The 16,280-nt window shown below is 50.7% G+C and overlaps 1 protein-coding gene across 1 annotated transcript; it reads right to left on the reverse strand.

The window, feature by feature from the left end:
• Positions 1-641: 641 nt before the first annotated feature.
• Positions 642-16,259, reverse strand: ANAPC2 (anaphase promoting complex subunit 2). Its single transcript, XM_019510272.1, has 13 exons — positions 16,080-16,259; positions 15,013-15,635; positions 11,521-11,653; positions 9,680-9,854; positions 9,370-9,489; positions 8,669-8,786; positions 8,404-8,585; positions 8,081-8,222; positions 7,010-7,085; positions 5,809-6,012; positions 3,614-3,743; positions 2,583-2,818; positions 642-1,191 (listed from the first exon to the last, which is right to left on the reverse strand). Exons 1-13 carry the CDS (start codon positions 16,257-16,259, stop codon positions 979-981), a joined length of 2,532 nt encoding a protein of 843 aa, XP_019365817.1. The 3' UTR covers positions 642-978.
• Between the last annotated feature and the right edge of the window lie 21 nt (positions 16,260-16,280).

Raw genomic sequence — 16,280 nt, forward strand, 5'->3', positions numbered from 1 at the left:
ATTTTTGTCCTTGAATGAGGGGCATGAGGACATGCCTGGCTCAGCTGCAGCCCAGCAGACACCCCTTCAAAAACTGCAGTCTTACATGCTCGCACACACCTGCAATGGGATCCATGCACACTGTGCAGGATTCCAAGCAGCTGTTTTAATGGCTCGAGGTTTGCTTCTCCCCCTAAAGGATTGGCACTACTAGGCCTGCAGAGACTAGGCTGGCTCGTTATTGCCTGGCCCTTAAGCCTGGCCTTGCGGTTCAACAGCTGGTGGAGACTGAAAAGGCCATATCCCTCTGAATGGTCAGCTCCACATCTGAGAGAGGCCTGTACAGGGATGAGCAGGCCCTATGGCTTTTCCTGTACTTTTTCCAAGGTGAGTATGGCACAAAGAATCCTCTACCTCTGGCCATCTGCAAAAGACTGTTCTGTCCATGCTGCAGGGACATGACTAGTACTTGCAGTCAAAAGCCTCCTCCCTGAACACAGCCCCAGCATCTCTGTTAGTACAGGCTGCGTAGAGGTCCTGGAAGGGCATCTTGCCCTGCCTGCAGACATTGGAATCTAGCCCCTTGCTGATATTTCAGCCTAGGAAGAGCTGATCCCAGAGTGCTCTGCTGAGGACAGTAGATGGAAAGGAAGGGAAATCAATTCAGCCTGAGAAACAAAGCCGGTGTTTTTATTGACCAGCAAAATGAGCATGGACATGCAAGACCCAAAGCTTTACCAGGACCAGCCCTCTGCTGCACCACCACCATGCTCTCCAGGGTGCTCTGTTCTACAGCTCAGAGAGCTATGGGGCTATCTCCATGTGGGAATGGGAAGACAATGGAGAGAAGATGCACTCCAGAACCATTATGGTTTCCCAGTGATGAGATGGGGACTATGTTTATCAGGGCTGGAAGATGCCACCTGAAGGAAGTATGACTGAAGATCTGAACGCAGGCAGGAAGGAAGCCGTGCCAGGGGATCAGGGAGTGCTCCTTCTTTAGCTGCAGTTCTTGGGCAGGCGATAGACACCCCCAGAATAGATCAGCTGCTGGTCCCGGACTTTCTTTTGGAGGAAGCCCTGCAGTTCCTGGATGTCAATCTCTGTCACCACTGGGCCCGTCATCACAAACATCTTCAGCATGCTGTGAATCCGCTCCAAAGACAGGCTCTCCAGGTTAGTCAGCATTGCTTGGATATATGTCCAGAACAGCTGCAGGGGGACACAAAGGCATGGTTAAATTCCAGCCTCTCCCCTGACCCCTAGCAGCCACATTCTTACAAAAACCAAGGGGAACTTTGGGAGTACCAAAGACTGAGATAGAACCCCAAGGGGCTCTGTGGGGCTGTCAGTGTCAGCTGAAGCGTAGCCACTCAGCCTTTGCGCACTGGATGCCTAACAGGACCACTGGGCATTGGGGACAGGATGGAGGGCAGACTATGCCATGTAGTGCATTAACAACTCCCTATGGCTAAGCTTCTTCACACTGTACTGTGGCGCTACATGCGTTACCAGTCCCCATCTGCCCTTGGCTGGCTGTTTTGCTGACTCAGTGATTAGAAGAGAACAGCCACATTCAGAGAAGGCATTTGCCAAAAAAGGCAGTTTCAGTCAACCCTGAACAACCTGTGAATTCATAGTATCATAGTGCTTAGGGTTGGAAGCGACCTAAACAGATCACCAGGTCCAACCTCCTGCCCCAGCAGGAATGGGTGCCGGGGTCATATCACCCCAGCCAAATATCTGTCCAGCCTCCTCTTGAAGACCCCCAAGGTAGGAGAGAGTACCACCTCACTTGGAAGCCCATTCCAGAGCCTGGCAGCCCTAACTGTAAAGTAATGTCTCCTGATGTCCAGCCCGAACCTTCTAACAATTTGTGGCCGTTATTCCTAGTAACCCTGGGTGGTGCCTGGGGGAACAGAGCCTCCCCCAGTTTCTGCTGGTCTCCCTGGTGAGTTTGTAAATTCAGTTCAAATTCAGAAACCACTTTTAGCCAAACAAAAAGAACAACTAAAAAATGCTCAAACTGTTTGTGGGGATGAGCACAGCTCACAAGGACAACTCTGCAAGGCTGCAGGTGGGGCACTCTCCTGGGAGGAAGAAGATAGTGGTTCCAGTCCAATGGTAGAAACATCACCCAGGAAGATGGAGATATTACCCTTTCAGAGGGTTTTACTGCCTGGGTTCAGGCATTTCTCCAGGACACGGGAGATTTCAGCTCAAGGCCCTCCTTGGAATCAGGCACAGCCAGGATGGGAACTCAGCTCTTCCTTATCCTAGACAAGGGTCTGTCCTACTGGGCTCCTGGGTGAAGAGGGGGAGTGTCACAACTGCTTGCCTCATGAATGGCACCTCAGGCCCCTGGCAAAGCCCTCTGTGTCTACTGAAAATACCCCCAAATCAAGCTATTTATTTTGTCCAATTCCAAATGACTTTTTTCAATGCCCCTTCTACAATTCAGAGCAGGTTCAAAAAACCAAAAACCAAAAACCAACCCTAAAACTAAAAGGTTGCTTCCTGGTCTGGCTGCCAAGCCAGAACTGCTGTTTTTTTGCTCAACTCTCCTGGCTGTTCCATAGGCACCCAAAGCACATGGCAAATACCTGCAGCTCTTCCTCCTTCTGGTCAGCCTGAGAAGCCATGGCAGAGTCACCCTCTTCGTCACTGTCTATCAGAACGACCTTCTCTGCCTGATCTTTCTGCTCCTCCTCGATCACTGTGAATGTGCCCTGTGGTTCCTCACGGAGAACGCCCTGCTGCAGCCACAGTGTCATCTTACGCCTGAGCGACATCACAGGCACTTTGAGCACTTCACTTAGCTCTGTCAGTGTCCATGTACCTGGAGGATCCCACATAAAAAAAAACACGCAGAGAAGCACAATCAGGTCTTGGTGTAGCAGTTGGACCCTCAGCACAGTCCATGTCCAGACCAGTCCAGCCAGTAATGATACAGCCTGTGTGCTGGCTCTTCTTACTGAACTTCCACACTAATAGTTCAGGCATAATCTGGTTCATACCTATGCTTCACCTTATCCAGTGTCCTACCTCTAAGATCAGCTTCTGTTGGAGGAAAGACAAGACTCAGCTATGCTGGGAGTGAAACTGCAAGTGAGGGGTAGCTTTGGGACTTAGGTACAAAGGTTCTAGCCCATCTAATGAACCCTGAATGTTCCTCTTATATAAGCAGCCAGGCCCTTCCTGAGCCTGCTTAGCCACTGTGTTCTAAGTCCTTATTTACTGATGAGCTCCTCGAGTGATTGGGTGAAGCAAGAAAAGGATTTTTCTTTTGCCCCTGCCAACTCGGCAGTTGCAATGAATCACCTTCTGTATCATGTTCCAGTAAGTGCCAAGCATCCAAGCATCTGCCGCTTCAGAAACAAGACATGGAACGGGCTACTCTGAGGAACTACTGCAGGATCATTCTGATCTCAAGATAGAACTGAATGGGAGCTAGTGGTGGGAACAAGCAGGGAACAGGGGAGAAGGTTGGGACTGAAGGAGAGAGGGGCTTCGCAGGGCTATTGAATGGCTGTAGGCCAGAAATAGAAGGAGGCAGCTAGTCATGCCAAGAACAAGGGAAAGGGCTACCAGCAGGCAAAAGCAATATCCAGCTGGACTGCATGGTCCCACTCACTCTTGGTCTGGAAGTGCAGGATGATGGCGGCATGCACAGGAGTGACAGAGAGGCAGAGTGTGCGGTCTGCCAGCTCCACATCCAGGCTCACCAGGCCCAGGTGATATTTCCAGTTCAGAGTCCTCATGGCCTGAAAAGAGAGAGGCAGGTGCTTACACCCCATATACATAGCAGGGCCTTCACCTGACAGGCACCACTCCAAGTGCCATCGTCACTCACAGCTGGAACAGTCACACTTGATGGCCAGCACTTTACTCAACCCCCCGCAATACACACCATTTTCCCCAGACACAAGCCATCACCCAGGCCCCAGGCACTGCCTCACCCATAGGTGCTAACTTTTTTTTTTTTTTTTTTTTTTGCTAGTAGGTGTTTGCAGATGGAAAAAAACAGAACAAAACAAAAAAAAGACATTACTTTTAAGTCAGCTGTTCCCATGCTGAGCCCCGTGCATGCCTGGAAGAACAAGCGTGCTACTTCTACCCAGCTCTGTAGCATCTGTAAAGATCGGGCACTTTAGCGGGGCTTTTTTGGCACTTTTATCTAATAGCTGATTGAATCAGTTTTAGCTAACAGCACCAAAAAGCTCCACTGCAGTGCCCAGTCTTTACAGATGCTGCAGACCTGGGCTGAAGTCATACGCTGCTTCTTCTGGTAAAGTATTTTTTGACTTTTTTTTAAACATCTGCAAGTGTGGCTCCATGGGTGATGAACCCCAAAGCATCCATGGAGTTGGCACTTATGTCCCCATCTGACACAGCCTAACCCCAGTTGCAGGGCTACTGTCCCACCTTCCTAACAGGTTGCGCAGAACCACCCTCCTCCTATGCAGTAAGGCCAATCTAGGAAGGAAGCTTTGTAGACAAATGGGGGCAGAGGGTGATGGGGAGAAGTGAAAAGACTCCTTTTTCCCTAGGAGCACTGTTCAGTCTGGAGCAGGGTTACCTCAGGAGAGAAGCAGCCTCTAAATGCAGAGGTAGGATCAGGTGTCACCCACAAAAGGTAAGAGCCCTCTGCTCACTGGGTCAGCAGGTTAAATGATTAAATGTAAGCTTCTGGTATCCCCTCCCTACCCAATGTCGTGGAGGTGAAGAGATCAACTGGTGTCCCACACTTTGTGCCCATGTCTATGAATAGATGTCTGCCAGGGGAAAAGGTAGGACACAGACATGGTCTGCTTGGCCTAGCAGAGTCCTGGAAACCCTCAGGATTAGGAAAGGACATGGTAATCCCCGGTCCCAGACAGATGAGAAGACTCAGACAGCAAGGCAGAGGGCATTGATTTTAAGAGATGCCAGGTCTATAATTTGCTGAGGATCCTAGGTTAAGGTTAACATTTGGGAACCGCCTGTGCTTGCCAGCACAGAGACCTTGTACTAGTTGGCCCTCAATTACTTTGGTTGGTCTGCTGAAGCATCTGAATGTGGGGACTTTCAAACTGGTTCTACTGGCCTGGCTTGCACCTGGACATTTATTGACATAAGCTACCTGGCTGCAAGCCAGGGTGAAACCAATATGGAAGCATCCAGAACTACCTCAGGTTAACCAAACATGTATCAGATCACCCCTCTGGCTAAACAGGCCTCAGCCAGGTGTCCTGCAAATTAGCTCACCTGTCTCATTAACATCTACCCCTCACCCACATAGAGTAGACCAGGCCAGGAAATCCATGCTGCCTGCCCCACTCTGACACGAACCTCTCACTGGTGAGGGGAAAAGCCTTCTGGAGCTTCAACCTCCAGGCATGGTTTAGCCAAAAGGCAGGGACAGAGGTGTCCTCTGCCACTGAAGCATGCTGCAAAGGAGCACAAGCAGGCAAAAACGAGGAGCAAAGTCTAAGAGTCAAAGAGAGGATGTGAATTGGAAGGGATTGGAAGGGTATGACTGCAACCAGACAGGAAGCCACAGTACCTTGAGAGGGCTGAGATCGTAGGTCTGGCAGCAACAGGAAGTCTTTCTCCTGCTGTCCAGGCACCAATTCTCCCTCCTGCTCCCTGACTCTACAAGCCCTTGCTGGAGCACAGCAAATGAGGCTCTCCCAAGGCAGGAGTTGTGGGGAGGGAGTGGGGTGGGGTGGGGGGAGCCCCCATGTTTCGCTGCTTTTCACTTCCTCTGCTGGCCACAGTTGATTCCATGCTAATTCCAAGGAGGCCCCTGCCCCCACCCTTACGAGATGGATGCCAGAGATACCTCACCTTCAGTTTCTCATACTTCTTGGAGTAGGCATCCATAGCTTCCTTAACCTGGTCTGGGAGCTCCAGCTTCTCCTCTTTCAGTGGGGGCCAAAACTCACTGGACAGGATAACAGCAACAAGACTGAACGGGGGTTTCTCCTCCTCTGGGAGCTTCTCCTCCTCATCACGGATGTTGGTATTAATGCGTCGTGAGTCAGCCATATCCTGGCAAGAGAGGCAGGATGTGGCATCCAGTGTGAAGTGCCTGCTGTTCTCCCAGGCAAGCCCCTAGAGCAGGACCAACACCAACCCCCAGCAGGGCTGGAGAGCTCCTAGGGCACATCCCAAAGGAGAACAGGCTCAAGCTGCAGAAGGGGTCATGACAACAGTTTGCAGGGGAAGATGAGGAAATTACAGAGGCTACAACCTCTAATCATCACCAAGCACCCAAAAGGAGAGCCAGAGTAATGTTGAGAAAGGATCTGAGAACACCAGTGACAAAAGAGAAGCTGAGATGGTTCTGTGCCTACAGACATGCACAGGGAGACTAGGTTCCATCTAGCAGAGGCGGTCAGAAATCAGGAGAACCTGGGACCTAGGTGTGACACTAATCAGCTTGAGGAAAGGCCCCTACGTGGCTTCTCTTGCCCTAGCTAGATGGCAGGACAGGGAAGGCCTACAGGCCCAACCTGTACACCAATGCAACAGACCATCAGACCGCTGAGCAGGGAGAAGGTGGTGGCTCTGGCTGAAATGTCAAGCAATTACAAGACTAGAAGTGCTTGGGAAACAGCTGACCAGGAAGACTGGAAACAGGCAAGGGAATCCACTCCCAGAGGGCCCTGGATCCAACCTGGTGGTGTCCATCACCTGCCCTAGATACCCCAAGTCAGAGCCCAAAGCACTGTTGGTCATGGTCTTCATAGAGACTTCTGGGGATGCAGCTCTTGCTCCAGAAGGAGCTCAGCCCACTGGCAGGCACAGCTGGCCAGACAGCTGTGAGGACAACAGCTCCAGAGCCAAGGCAGCCCTACCTCAGATCAACTGGCCAACCCAAAGGATTCAGAACAGGGAAGGATTTTGAGCATGGTTATGGTAGCTTTTGACTACCCTCACAAGGCCCCTTTCCCACAGCCCTGCAGGCTCTTCTGTCCCCTCCCAACAAAGATCCAATCCCTCTGGCACGGCCAAACCGCTGGGGCTGGAAAAACCAAGAGCCTACCTTTAACATGACCTCACAATAGTGCATCTGGGCTTCTCCAAATCGCAGCTTGAGCAGCTCCACATTGCGAATTTCCCTAATGCCAAGAGACAGAGGATAGGATGCAAATCTCTGGCAAGGGACAGCCCTTTCATCCAAGCGGAGCAAAATAGGAATGGCAGCAGCCCTGGAGGCACGCTTACTTGAGCATGCCGCCCTGCAGTCTCCACTCCCCAAGGGAAGCTACAAGATCCCAGGGAGGAGGTACCCAGATGCATCCACCTGCACTCTTCTGGCCAGGCACTACTGGAGTTGTCAGCCATTTGCACCACTTCCAGGTGGGATAGAAGTTTGCCCAACTTCCCCATCCACTCCCCCTGCTAAGCCAAGAGTAGCCCCCAGTGCCCTTGCCAACCACTCATACCAGGCTACCCAGAAAGGGGGCAGGTTTAATTAGTCCCATGTCAGATATGGAAAACCATCATCTGGCTTGTGGTCAGCAAGTAAGTTAGAAACAGAGATGGGTCTCATGACTCCCCAATCTTGCACCCTAGTTCTTGTCACAGGCTGTTCTCCCACACAAAGCAACCTGGAGGTTGTCAGTGCCACCAGAACAGGCATGACTGAGCCCAGGGCATACCTGGGGAACTGCAAAGCTACTTGGCTAGCAGAGGCCTACTCTCTTTCATTGTTTCTTCACTTAGGGACACACTGCTGTCTGCCAACTGCCTCAGAGCCCCACAGCACAAGCCAGATTTGCAAGGTTACTAATTCAGCTCTGTGGCTCAAATCACCCCAAATCCCTTTGAATTACCCAAGCCCAAAGAACCAGGTCCCCTGCCTCTGATGGCCCCTGCTACCTTCTTGGCCCAAGCCACATGAAGCCAGGAGCTATTTGACTTAATTCTCCCCAGCGAGTGCCCAAGTCCATACCAATGGGCCAAAGGGGTTGGCATGTGGATCTCAGGCTGTGAGCACAGAGATGCAGGGGAGACAAAGCAAGGCAAACTTTTTCTAGGACTGTCTGGGCCCAAGGCAAAGCCTTGCCAAGGGACTTCCTCCACACAGCCTCAGGGCTTGGGCTAGCCTCACCTTTCCGCACTGTAGTTGAATTGGTGCAGCAGCCGGTCAGCAAGCAATGTGCGATACTCATTGATGAACAGGTCTTTGCTGCCATAGATGCTCACCAGCAGGCTGATAATGTCTGAGGAGCGCCGTTTGGAGCTCGACTTCCCTAACAAGACATGTCAGACCACACTGTGAGGGAGATGCCCAGTTGTTTCATCCCAAGCTCTGGCTCATTCAGGGCTGGGGACTACCAGCACTCACAGAGCATCCCAAAGGGGAAATAACAGGCAGTGGGACATTTGTGGAAGGATGCTTGCAGCTGGGGCTTTCTGATTCTCATGTCTAACCTGGGTCTGCATCAACTGGGTCAGGCATCCAATCTTCTGGCTCTGAGATATCATCATCACTCTCCTGGCCATTTTCCAGTGTCACTGGGTCAGCTTTGGAGAGTTCATTTGCTAAGTCACCAGATCCTTCAGCATCACCTGTGAGACCTGCCACAATCTGCCGCACTGTGTCTTCCCTGGTCCTGTCCGAAAGCAGAAAATAAATCGTGAGCAGGATGGATGGGAGAGGAAGTAAACATGGCAGAGCCACCTCAGAGCTCCTTACCTCAGGTACTTCCTGATAGGCTCACAGGCCACCTCCAGAATAACCATGGAAGGGTCCAGCTCACGCAGTGCCTTGATGGCCGAGATGTAGAGAGTAATGATGTCCGAGGTGTTGACCCCTGAAGCAAGAGGGGAAGGGCAGGTAGAATCTCAGAGAAGAGGACAAATACTTGGATGTAAAAAGGGCCCAAAGGGAGTCTCCCAGGGCTTGTCCACACTGCAGGGGTGGAGCATATCAGCCAGACTGGACCTGAATATACCTTGCCCATCCATACACAGGCACATTTCACACATGAAAAATACGCTGGTGAGGCTGCTTGGGGAGCTCTCGCCATTATCTGAAGCAAGAGAGACCTGCGGGCTCAAGCCATACAGCGCTTCAGAGAGGTCCTCACTCAGACAAGCACAGCTGGTCTGGAGCCAGGCCACCCTTCTAGCTCCAATTCCTTACCGCAGTGCAGAGCATATGTAAAAAGCAGAGATGCTTGGGCTCAATGTTTGGGACAGGAAACACCCGCAACACAGCACTGAACACCAGGAAGAACCTAGCATGGCAGGGATCCATCAGCATGCTGCCCCACTCTCACACTGTCATGCTCCTTTGCACAGTGCCAGAGCTGCTCTGCAGAAGATCCCTACTCACTTGTACAAAGCCCTGTCACAGTCCCTTCATAGAGACTCACATGGGGTGGAAATACTTTCCTGGGTGAAGAAGTCGCATTTCCAGAGCACTTTTCAGGGAGCTGAGCAGTTGCTGCCTCTGATTGGTCCTTTCCAAGCAGAACTTGAGATCTTCCACAGCTGGCTTTGACTCAGGAAAATCTACAGGCAAACAAGCAATCAGAAAGGTGCCAGACTGCATAAAGAGGAGGAGTGGAAGATGTGGCAGCACAGACAGCACCTTGTGCATTCCAGGGAAGGTTAAGTAGGGCCTGCACAACCAAGGGGAAGGCATGGGCTGGTAAACAAGGGGAGAGAAAGCTAGCATGGTATGGGCAGAGATCACCATTACCTCGGATAATGCTGAAGAGCTCTTCAATACGCATGCTGGCATAGATACGGTAGAAGAACCTCTGGACATGGCACCGCCACCGCTTCAGGGTACTGCTGGCCTCCAGGTCAGGATGGGCCACGGGGTTGTCCTGGAGGAACACTCTGCTGAGCCAGCCAATCACCTTCTCAATCCACTGCAAGAGACAGAAAATAAAGAGGATAAGACCGTAATTAATGCCAATCATCGTGGTTTTAGGGAAAACACTCCCATCCAACACATTATATTTAATTTTTTTTGGTAAGATTACAGGCTTGGTTGATACTGTACCTAGGCAGATACCTTTATTTAAAGTGCATGTTACATGTCATAAGAACCAAGTCACCGACAGATAGCACTGAGTCATTGTCATTTGGGAATCACCATTGAAAAAAAGGTGATTCTAGTGAGATTCAAAAAGGCTGGTACCTCAACCTGGTGCTATAAAACATTTTCATCAATTACTTGTAAGCAACTAATAATAACAAATCACTGCTGATAATATTTGCAGATTATGCAAAGACTGGAGGGGTGGTAATGAGAAGGTCACAGCAGCCATGCAGAGCCAGGCACATTCAAACATGCTTTTTAATACAAGAAAATTCAAGATCATTCATCTAGGAATAAGGAATGCAGGCCATGCCAACAGAACAGGGAGTCTGTGTTCTGAAAAGCAGTGACTCGGAAAAGGATTTAGAGCTGACAATAGATAAACAGCTCCACAGGAGTTACCCATAAGCTGCTGAGGCAAAAATGGCTAGCATGATCGTTGCAGCCAGGGAAGCCATGAGGTGATTTTGCTTCTGTGTATGGCACCGGTGAGACAGACACTGGACTGAAGCAGCATCCAGCCTGGGATAAGGCCAGCATTTGTAAAAAGATGCTGAAAAACTGGAAAAGGTGCAAAAAAACAATGAAAATTATTTGAGAGCTGGAAAAAATGCCTGTCAAGAGAGCCTTAAAAATTCAGTCTTTATATTGACAAAGCAAGCAGATTGCCAAGTGACTCCACAGGGCTGCTTCAGTCCATTTCTTGAGGCATTGGATAATGGATACTAAAGGGCTCCTTATTCTCATGGAGAAAAACATAACAGGACATGATGACTGAGAGTGGAACCTAACCAATGAGGGTGAACAACCATTGGAATAAACCACCAAAAGACGTGGTAGATTCTCCATCCTTAGTTGCCTTCAAATCCAAGACTGCCAGCTCCTGGGAAGATATGCTTTATCCCAACATGTTCCTGGATTCTTTCCTTAGATTCAGTGACAAAAGAAGGGGCAGCTGGGATCACCCTGTATAAACCTGGGCTGTCCCTGAATGAATCCTTAATTAATATGGGTGAAACTGAGTGAAATATTATTACTTCCTGTAATACACAGGGAATCAGGTTAGATCAAGGGTCAGCAACGTCCTTTGGCAGAGAGCCAAAAATACTTTCAACCTTAACTTGTAAGATGTTGGTGTGTCAGGAGTGGATGTAGGGGAGCTGCAAGGGGCTCAATCTTTGTTGTGGTAGTACAGCCCTGGCTACTTCCCCACCATCCACCCCAAGATGTGCATGCCAAGCAAAATGCCTTCACAAGCCACACTGGCACGTGTGCTGGGGGCTGCCTACCCCTGGGTTAGATAATCTAGTGGTGCTTTCTGGCTTTAAACAGAAATGCAGAGCTTTTACTATCTCTTCTACCAGCCACTGGGGATCCTGGGTGATCAGACAAGGCCTTTCCCAAATAAGCTGATATTAAAATAAGCCTCTTTAACTTGCAAATGAAGCGGACACGTTGCCTTAGTCACAGCCCCTGATCAGTGTGGGGCTTACCTCCTGGAACTCGTTCAGAAAAGAGCGCTCGTATTCACCCCTGCATCTCCGCTCCATCCTCTCCTCAATCATCTTGTGCAGGATAGTTGTCACAGCATCGGAACTCACCCTCTCCAACAGGTTCAGCCTGTGACTGCAAAAATAGACAAGGGGCTTCATTTCCAGCACACAGAGAAAAGCACAAAGCAAATGCCTAATAATGGAGCCTGGGAAGGAGGGAAGATGATCCTCACCTAGAAGAGGGTAAAATTGTGTGGCTACTTCAGGGCAATTGTCATGGTGTACATTTCTAGCTAGATCACCTGGCTTCTAGTTTGTGAAGAGAATTGGTTTTTCTCAGTCAGCAGGATGGCTATTTGGGGAGGATTGCCATCCAATAGGAAGAAAAAACAGAAAATGGGGCAACTGGACCCAAATTTATATCATCAAGCATTTATCAGCTAGGAATAATGAAACAGCATGAGCATTTTGCAAGATCTAGGCAGGAAAGAAACTCCTTCCAAAAAACTTACAAACACACTGCTTTTTCAAAGATTCCCAGCAGTGCAGAGGAAGTAAGGAGTCATAGCTTTAAACATTTCATTTATTTCTTACATTTGATATTGTTAAGAGTTAAATGTTTAACAATCCCAGGTACATTTGAATTTCGGCTATTTGAGTTATGTGTTCTTAACACACACTACTATGGGCCCCAGATTGCAGCTGTGCAAGGTAAAAAACCTAGGAGTCAAACGTCACCTGCAAAGCAAGAGCATAAACAGGTTTACTCTTTAGGAGTAATGTTCAGGACATACAAAATCATTAGCCATTGCTTCCAGTCCATGCTGATGGATTAGAGAACTGGAGAGATATTTCTCGCCCCTCAAGTAAAGAGAGGAAGGCTAGATTTTCAGCAAAGGGACTATGTGAAGCTTGTATAAAGTTCATATAAAAAATAAAAAGCCAGAGGTTTTAAATAGAATAGGAATCCCTGAACTTTTCCAGAGTTCAGGATCCACTTTTGCTTGCTGTTTTATATCCAGGGATTCTGGTTTTCCACAATAAAAAAACCCTGCAAATTCTCTGATAAAAAACCCTCAAAATTTCTTATTAAAACACCAAACTTATTAAAACTCTGTGATTAAAATGAAAGGGCACTAATGGGGGGGGGTTATCAGTTGAACACAATGCTTTCTTGATAATATTTATAATTTTAAAGCAATTTGGAAGCCTACCAGTGCCTCAATCATTATAAAAAAGTAAGTTCTAAACACCTATACATTTTGGTATTTGATTTTGGGTTATCATGGAAAATCAGAGCTCCCTCTGTCCCCTTAGCTCACAGAACACAGGTCTAGGCCCCTCACTCCCAAGCCACAGCCCCCCAGCTGGTGCTCCTCACTGCCCACCCACAGCCCCCTGGACCTTGCCAGTGCCCCTCACTCCTCCCCACAGCTCCCCCAGCCCTGCTGGTGCCCCTCACTCCCCACCCACAGCCCCCTGCCCCCCCAGCCATGCCAGAGGGGGCCCCCAGCTGGCAGCGTTACAGGGCCAGGGGTCCAGGTCCGCAGCGCTCTGCCCCTTGCAGCAGCTCCAGAGCCCCAGCTGCCACCCACAAGAGGCAGCAGCTGCTGCAGCGGAGTGGAGCACAGCCCACCCCTCCCCTGCCTGCTGCGGGCTTGGGTGGGCCCAGCTTCCCATCACTGCACTTACTCATGCCCCCTGATCTATGCATGGGGCAGGGGTGGGTTGCCTGCTGGGGGCTTGGGCTCCCCACCCTCCCCCAGGCTCTCCACAGCCCAGCAGGTGTGACCCGGTGTGGCAGAGAAGAGTGGGGCTATACATGGAAGCTCGCTGCTGCTGCAAGCTCTGTGGTGCCTTGGCAAGGCACCCCCTGCCTTCAGGGCAGCAGCGAGGGCAGCAGTGTGAGGTTGTACCCCTTTGCTGCCATGCGGGCAGGGGATGCCTTGTCAGGGCAGCATGCACCTCACAGCAGCAATGAACTTCCCCACGAGGTCCTGCTCTGCCCTGCCATGCTGGGTCACACCCACTGGGCTGTGGAGGTCCCAGAGGAGGGCAGCAGGGTGGGGAACCCAAGCCCACAGAAGGCAGGGGAACCCAAGCCTGCAGCAGGCAGCCCACCCCCGCCTGAACCCCCACCCTGAGCACAGATCTGGGGGGCACAGGTGCCCCCTGTCCTGCAAGGAGTGCGCACAGTGGTGGGGAGCTGGCCCCACCCCCTGAATGAACCACCCATGGCCCTGTCCCGCTCCCTGTGGGGGCCCTGAGGCTGCATATTCTGACCCCAAACCCCACACACCCTCCTGGCTGGCAACAGCTTCAGCCCCACCCAACTCCCTCCTTCCCTATGGGGGCTTCAATCCTCCTCTGCTCCTCCCCGCCCCTGCTGCTGCCAGACCTACCCCTCCAGGCTGTCTGGCGGCCATGTGTGTATATGTGCACATGGCACCCCCTGCCTGAGCACCCTCCTGCTGCTCCCACCAGCCCCTTGCAGGCTGGAACTCTACCAGCCTGCAGAGAGCTCTTTGCAAAAGTGCAAAATCCGTGGGTTTTTCCATTAAAAGGAAAATACCATGTTTTCCTTGGGTAAAGGAGGAACCTGCGTTTTTCTGTTTTTCCGTGGCAAACGGAAAACCCAGATCCCTGATTTTATCCCCACTAGCTCTCCAGTTGCCTGTAATATTCTCTAGCTAACACTGCAGATAAGAACTGCTTTCTAATGGAAAAACAAGCAAATATTTTCTAAACTCCTGTTCAGGTCTTGTGTAATGCCTCTTGCAAATCATCCTTAAGGTCCCAACAGAAGCATTAATGAGGCCACACTGCACACGTAGGGTATGCATGCAGTATTTAGTACTTTGAAATTTGGCCAACTTCTTCAAGATCTTTAGTAGGCAACCGTGGACCCTTCTGGATCCCAGTGTATGCACAAGAGGTCACAAGGACCTTCAATGCATTTGGCTACGAGTATGGAGAAGTGGGGGGTGCCCAGACCTTCTATTCCCCCTTTAGCCCATTGAGACAGTATCCAAAGGCCAGACAGTCTGGGCATTCGGTGCCTTGACAGTTGTAGTTATATGTGCATCCAAGAATCAAATCCGGGTCTCTCGTGTGGCAGACAAGGATTCTACCACTGAACCACAAAAGCAGGTTCAAGATCTTTAGCATCTGGGGAAAAGAAAATATTTTGCCTAGATTCACTGTCTCCAAAGGGAGTAGAAGCCTAAAGGGAGGTGATAATCTCACAGCAGTTACCAGGCCCACTCTCCTCTGTTTGTCAAAGAGCTGCTGTAGCTCAGCCACAGGTTATGGACTGGATGCAGAAATCATTGGGCAAGATTTTCTGGACAATGCCTTGCAAGAATCAGACTAGGTTGAGATGGACCTTTCTGACTTTCATACCCATGACAGGCCTGTAGACAGTGTACTTTCTGAATGGTATATCGATTCTGTCCAACAGATCCCTTTCCTCCCTCCCTCCAAGATACATACAGGATCTCACTGAGCTGCTGAAATTGCTCCATGGCTGTGGGACACCAGCACTGGTCTTTCTTACTGTTGCAGCCTGCACACTGCTGGCTGTCTCCTCCTCCCTCTTCTGTATCACTCTCTTGATCATTTTCACTCATACTGCTCTCACACTCATTCATTCCATCTTCTCCTTTCTTCCACTGCTGCATATATATCCTGAAGGTGCGGCTGTAGAACTGCTGGATCATCTCCTGGAAGGTCTTTGTAGTGGAGAAGAAGAGGATGGCTTTAAACATGGTGTACACTTTCTCTCGTAGCATCTGGGAACCTGTTCCAAGGAGCAAGCCTGCTTTGGTCCATTTTTCCAGAAGATCTAGACTGTTTAGATAAGGGTCTAGGCGGCACTTGAGCAGAGAAAATGCATCCAGGAGGAGTAAGGAGCACTGGGGCTCCTCAGCTGTGTTTTCATACTGGCCAATGCAGTTCCAGAATTCAGGAGCTATATTTGTCTGAAGATCTGTCTGTAAAACTTGAATGAACCATTCTTCTATGACACAGTGCAAGTCATAGCTCCGCAGCACTTCCAAAGCGGCCTGCAAGTCGCTGTCCTTCAGTGGTTCCACTGGTCCAGACCTGGGTGCTGCCTAGAGAGACACCAAGGTAAATGAAAGCAGGGACTCCCGAAGGGTGACTGAGGCTGGAGAGACAACCCGTCTCAGGGGGCAGTCTACAGATGGAGCCACTCAGCAGCAGGCCCTTTGCTGGTGTCCACAGTAGGGTATAGCAGGGACTGAAAGCTACCAACTAACTGGCATCTGACATCCCTCCTGGGCAGGGAGGTGGAGGTCTCAGCCCCACTCCTAATGGGGAGCTGTTCACATCACAAGGGCGACCGCTGGTGTGGTATTACTGCCTCATGCGCCCCAGCTGACATGGGAGCCATGACCTAGTGAGCCCCCCTCCATCCCCTCTGCGGGTCATGAGCCACTGTCAGGCTCTCTCCAGGCTGAGCCAGCACAGGAGCACGTCCCACTCCAGGGCTGTCAGGGTAAGACCTTCAGCAGCAGCAGCACTTCGAGAGCGATTACCGGGCGCAAGGAGCGGGCACCCTCCCTACGGACCCGCGAGCACGAGGCCGGCACGGCGGCCGCGTTAGAGACGACAGCCAGCGCACCTGCCACCGCCCCCTCGCGACCCCGCGGAAATCCCGTGACAAACGTCAACGCTGGGAGCTGTGACTCGCCGCAAGGGGCCTTTTCCGAAGACATCCCCAGGCCCCAAGAGACTGC

The sequence above is a fragment of the Gavialis gangeticus genome, unplaced genomic scaffold (assembly GCF_001723915.1).
Source record: "Gavialis gangeticus isolate Ggan-Ray unplaced genomic scaffold, GavGan_comp1, whole genome shotgun sequence".
Classification (NCBI taxonomy): domain Eukaryota; kingdom Metazoa; phylum Chordata; order Crocodylia; family Gavialidae; genus Gavialis; species Gavialis gangeticus.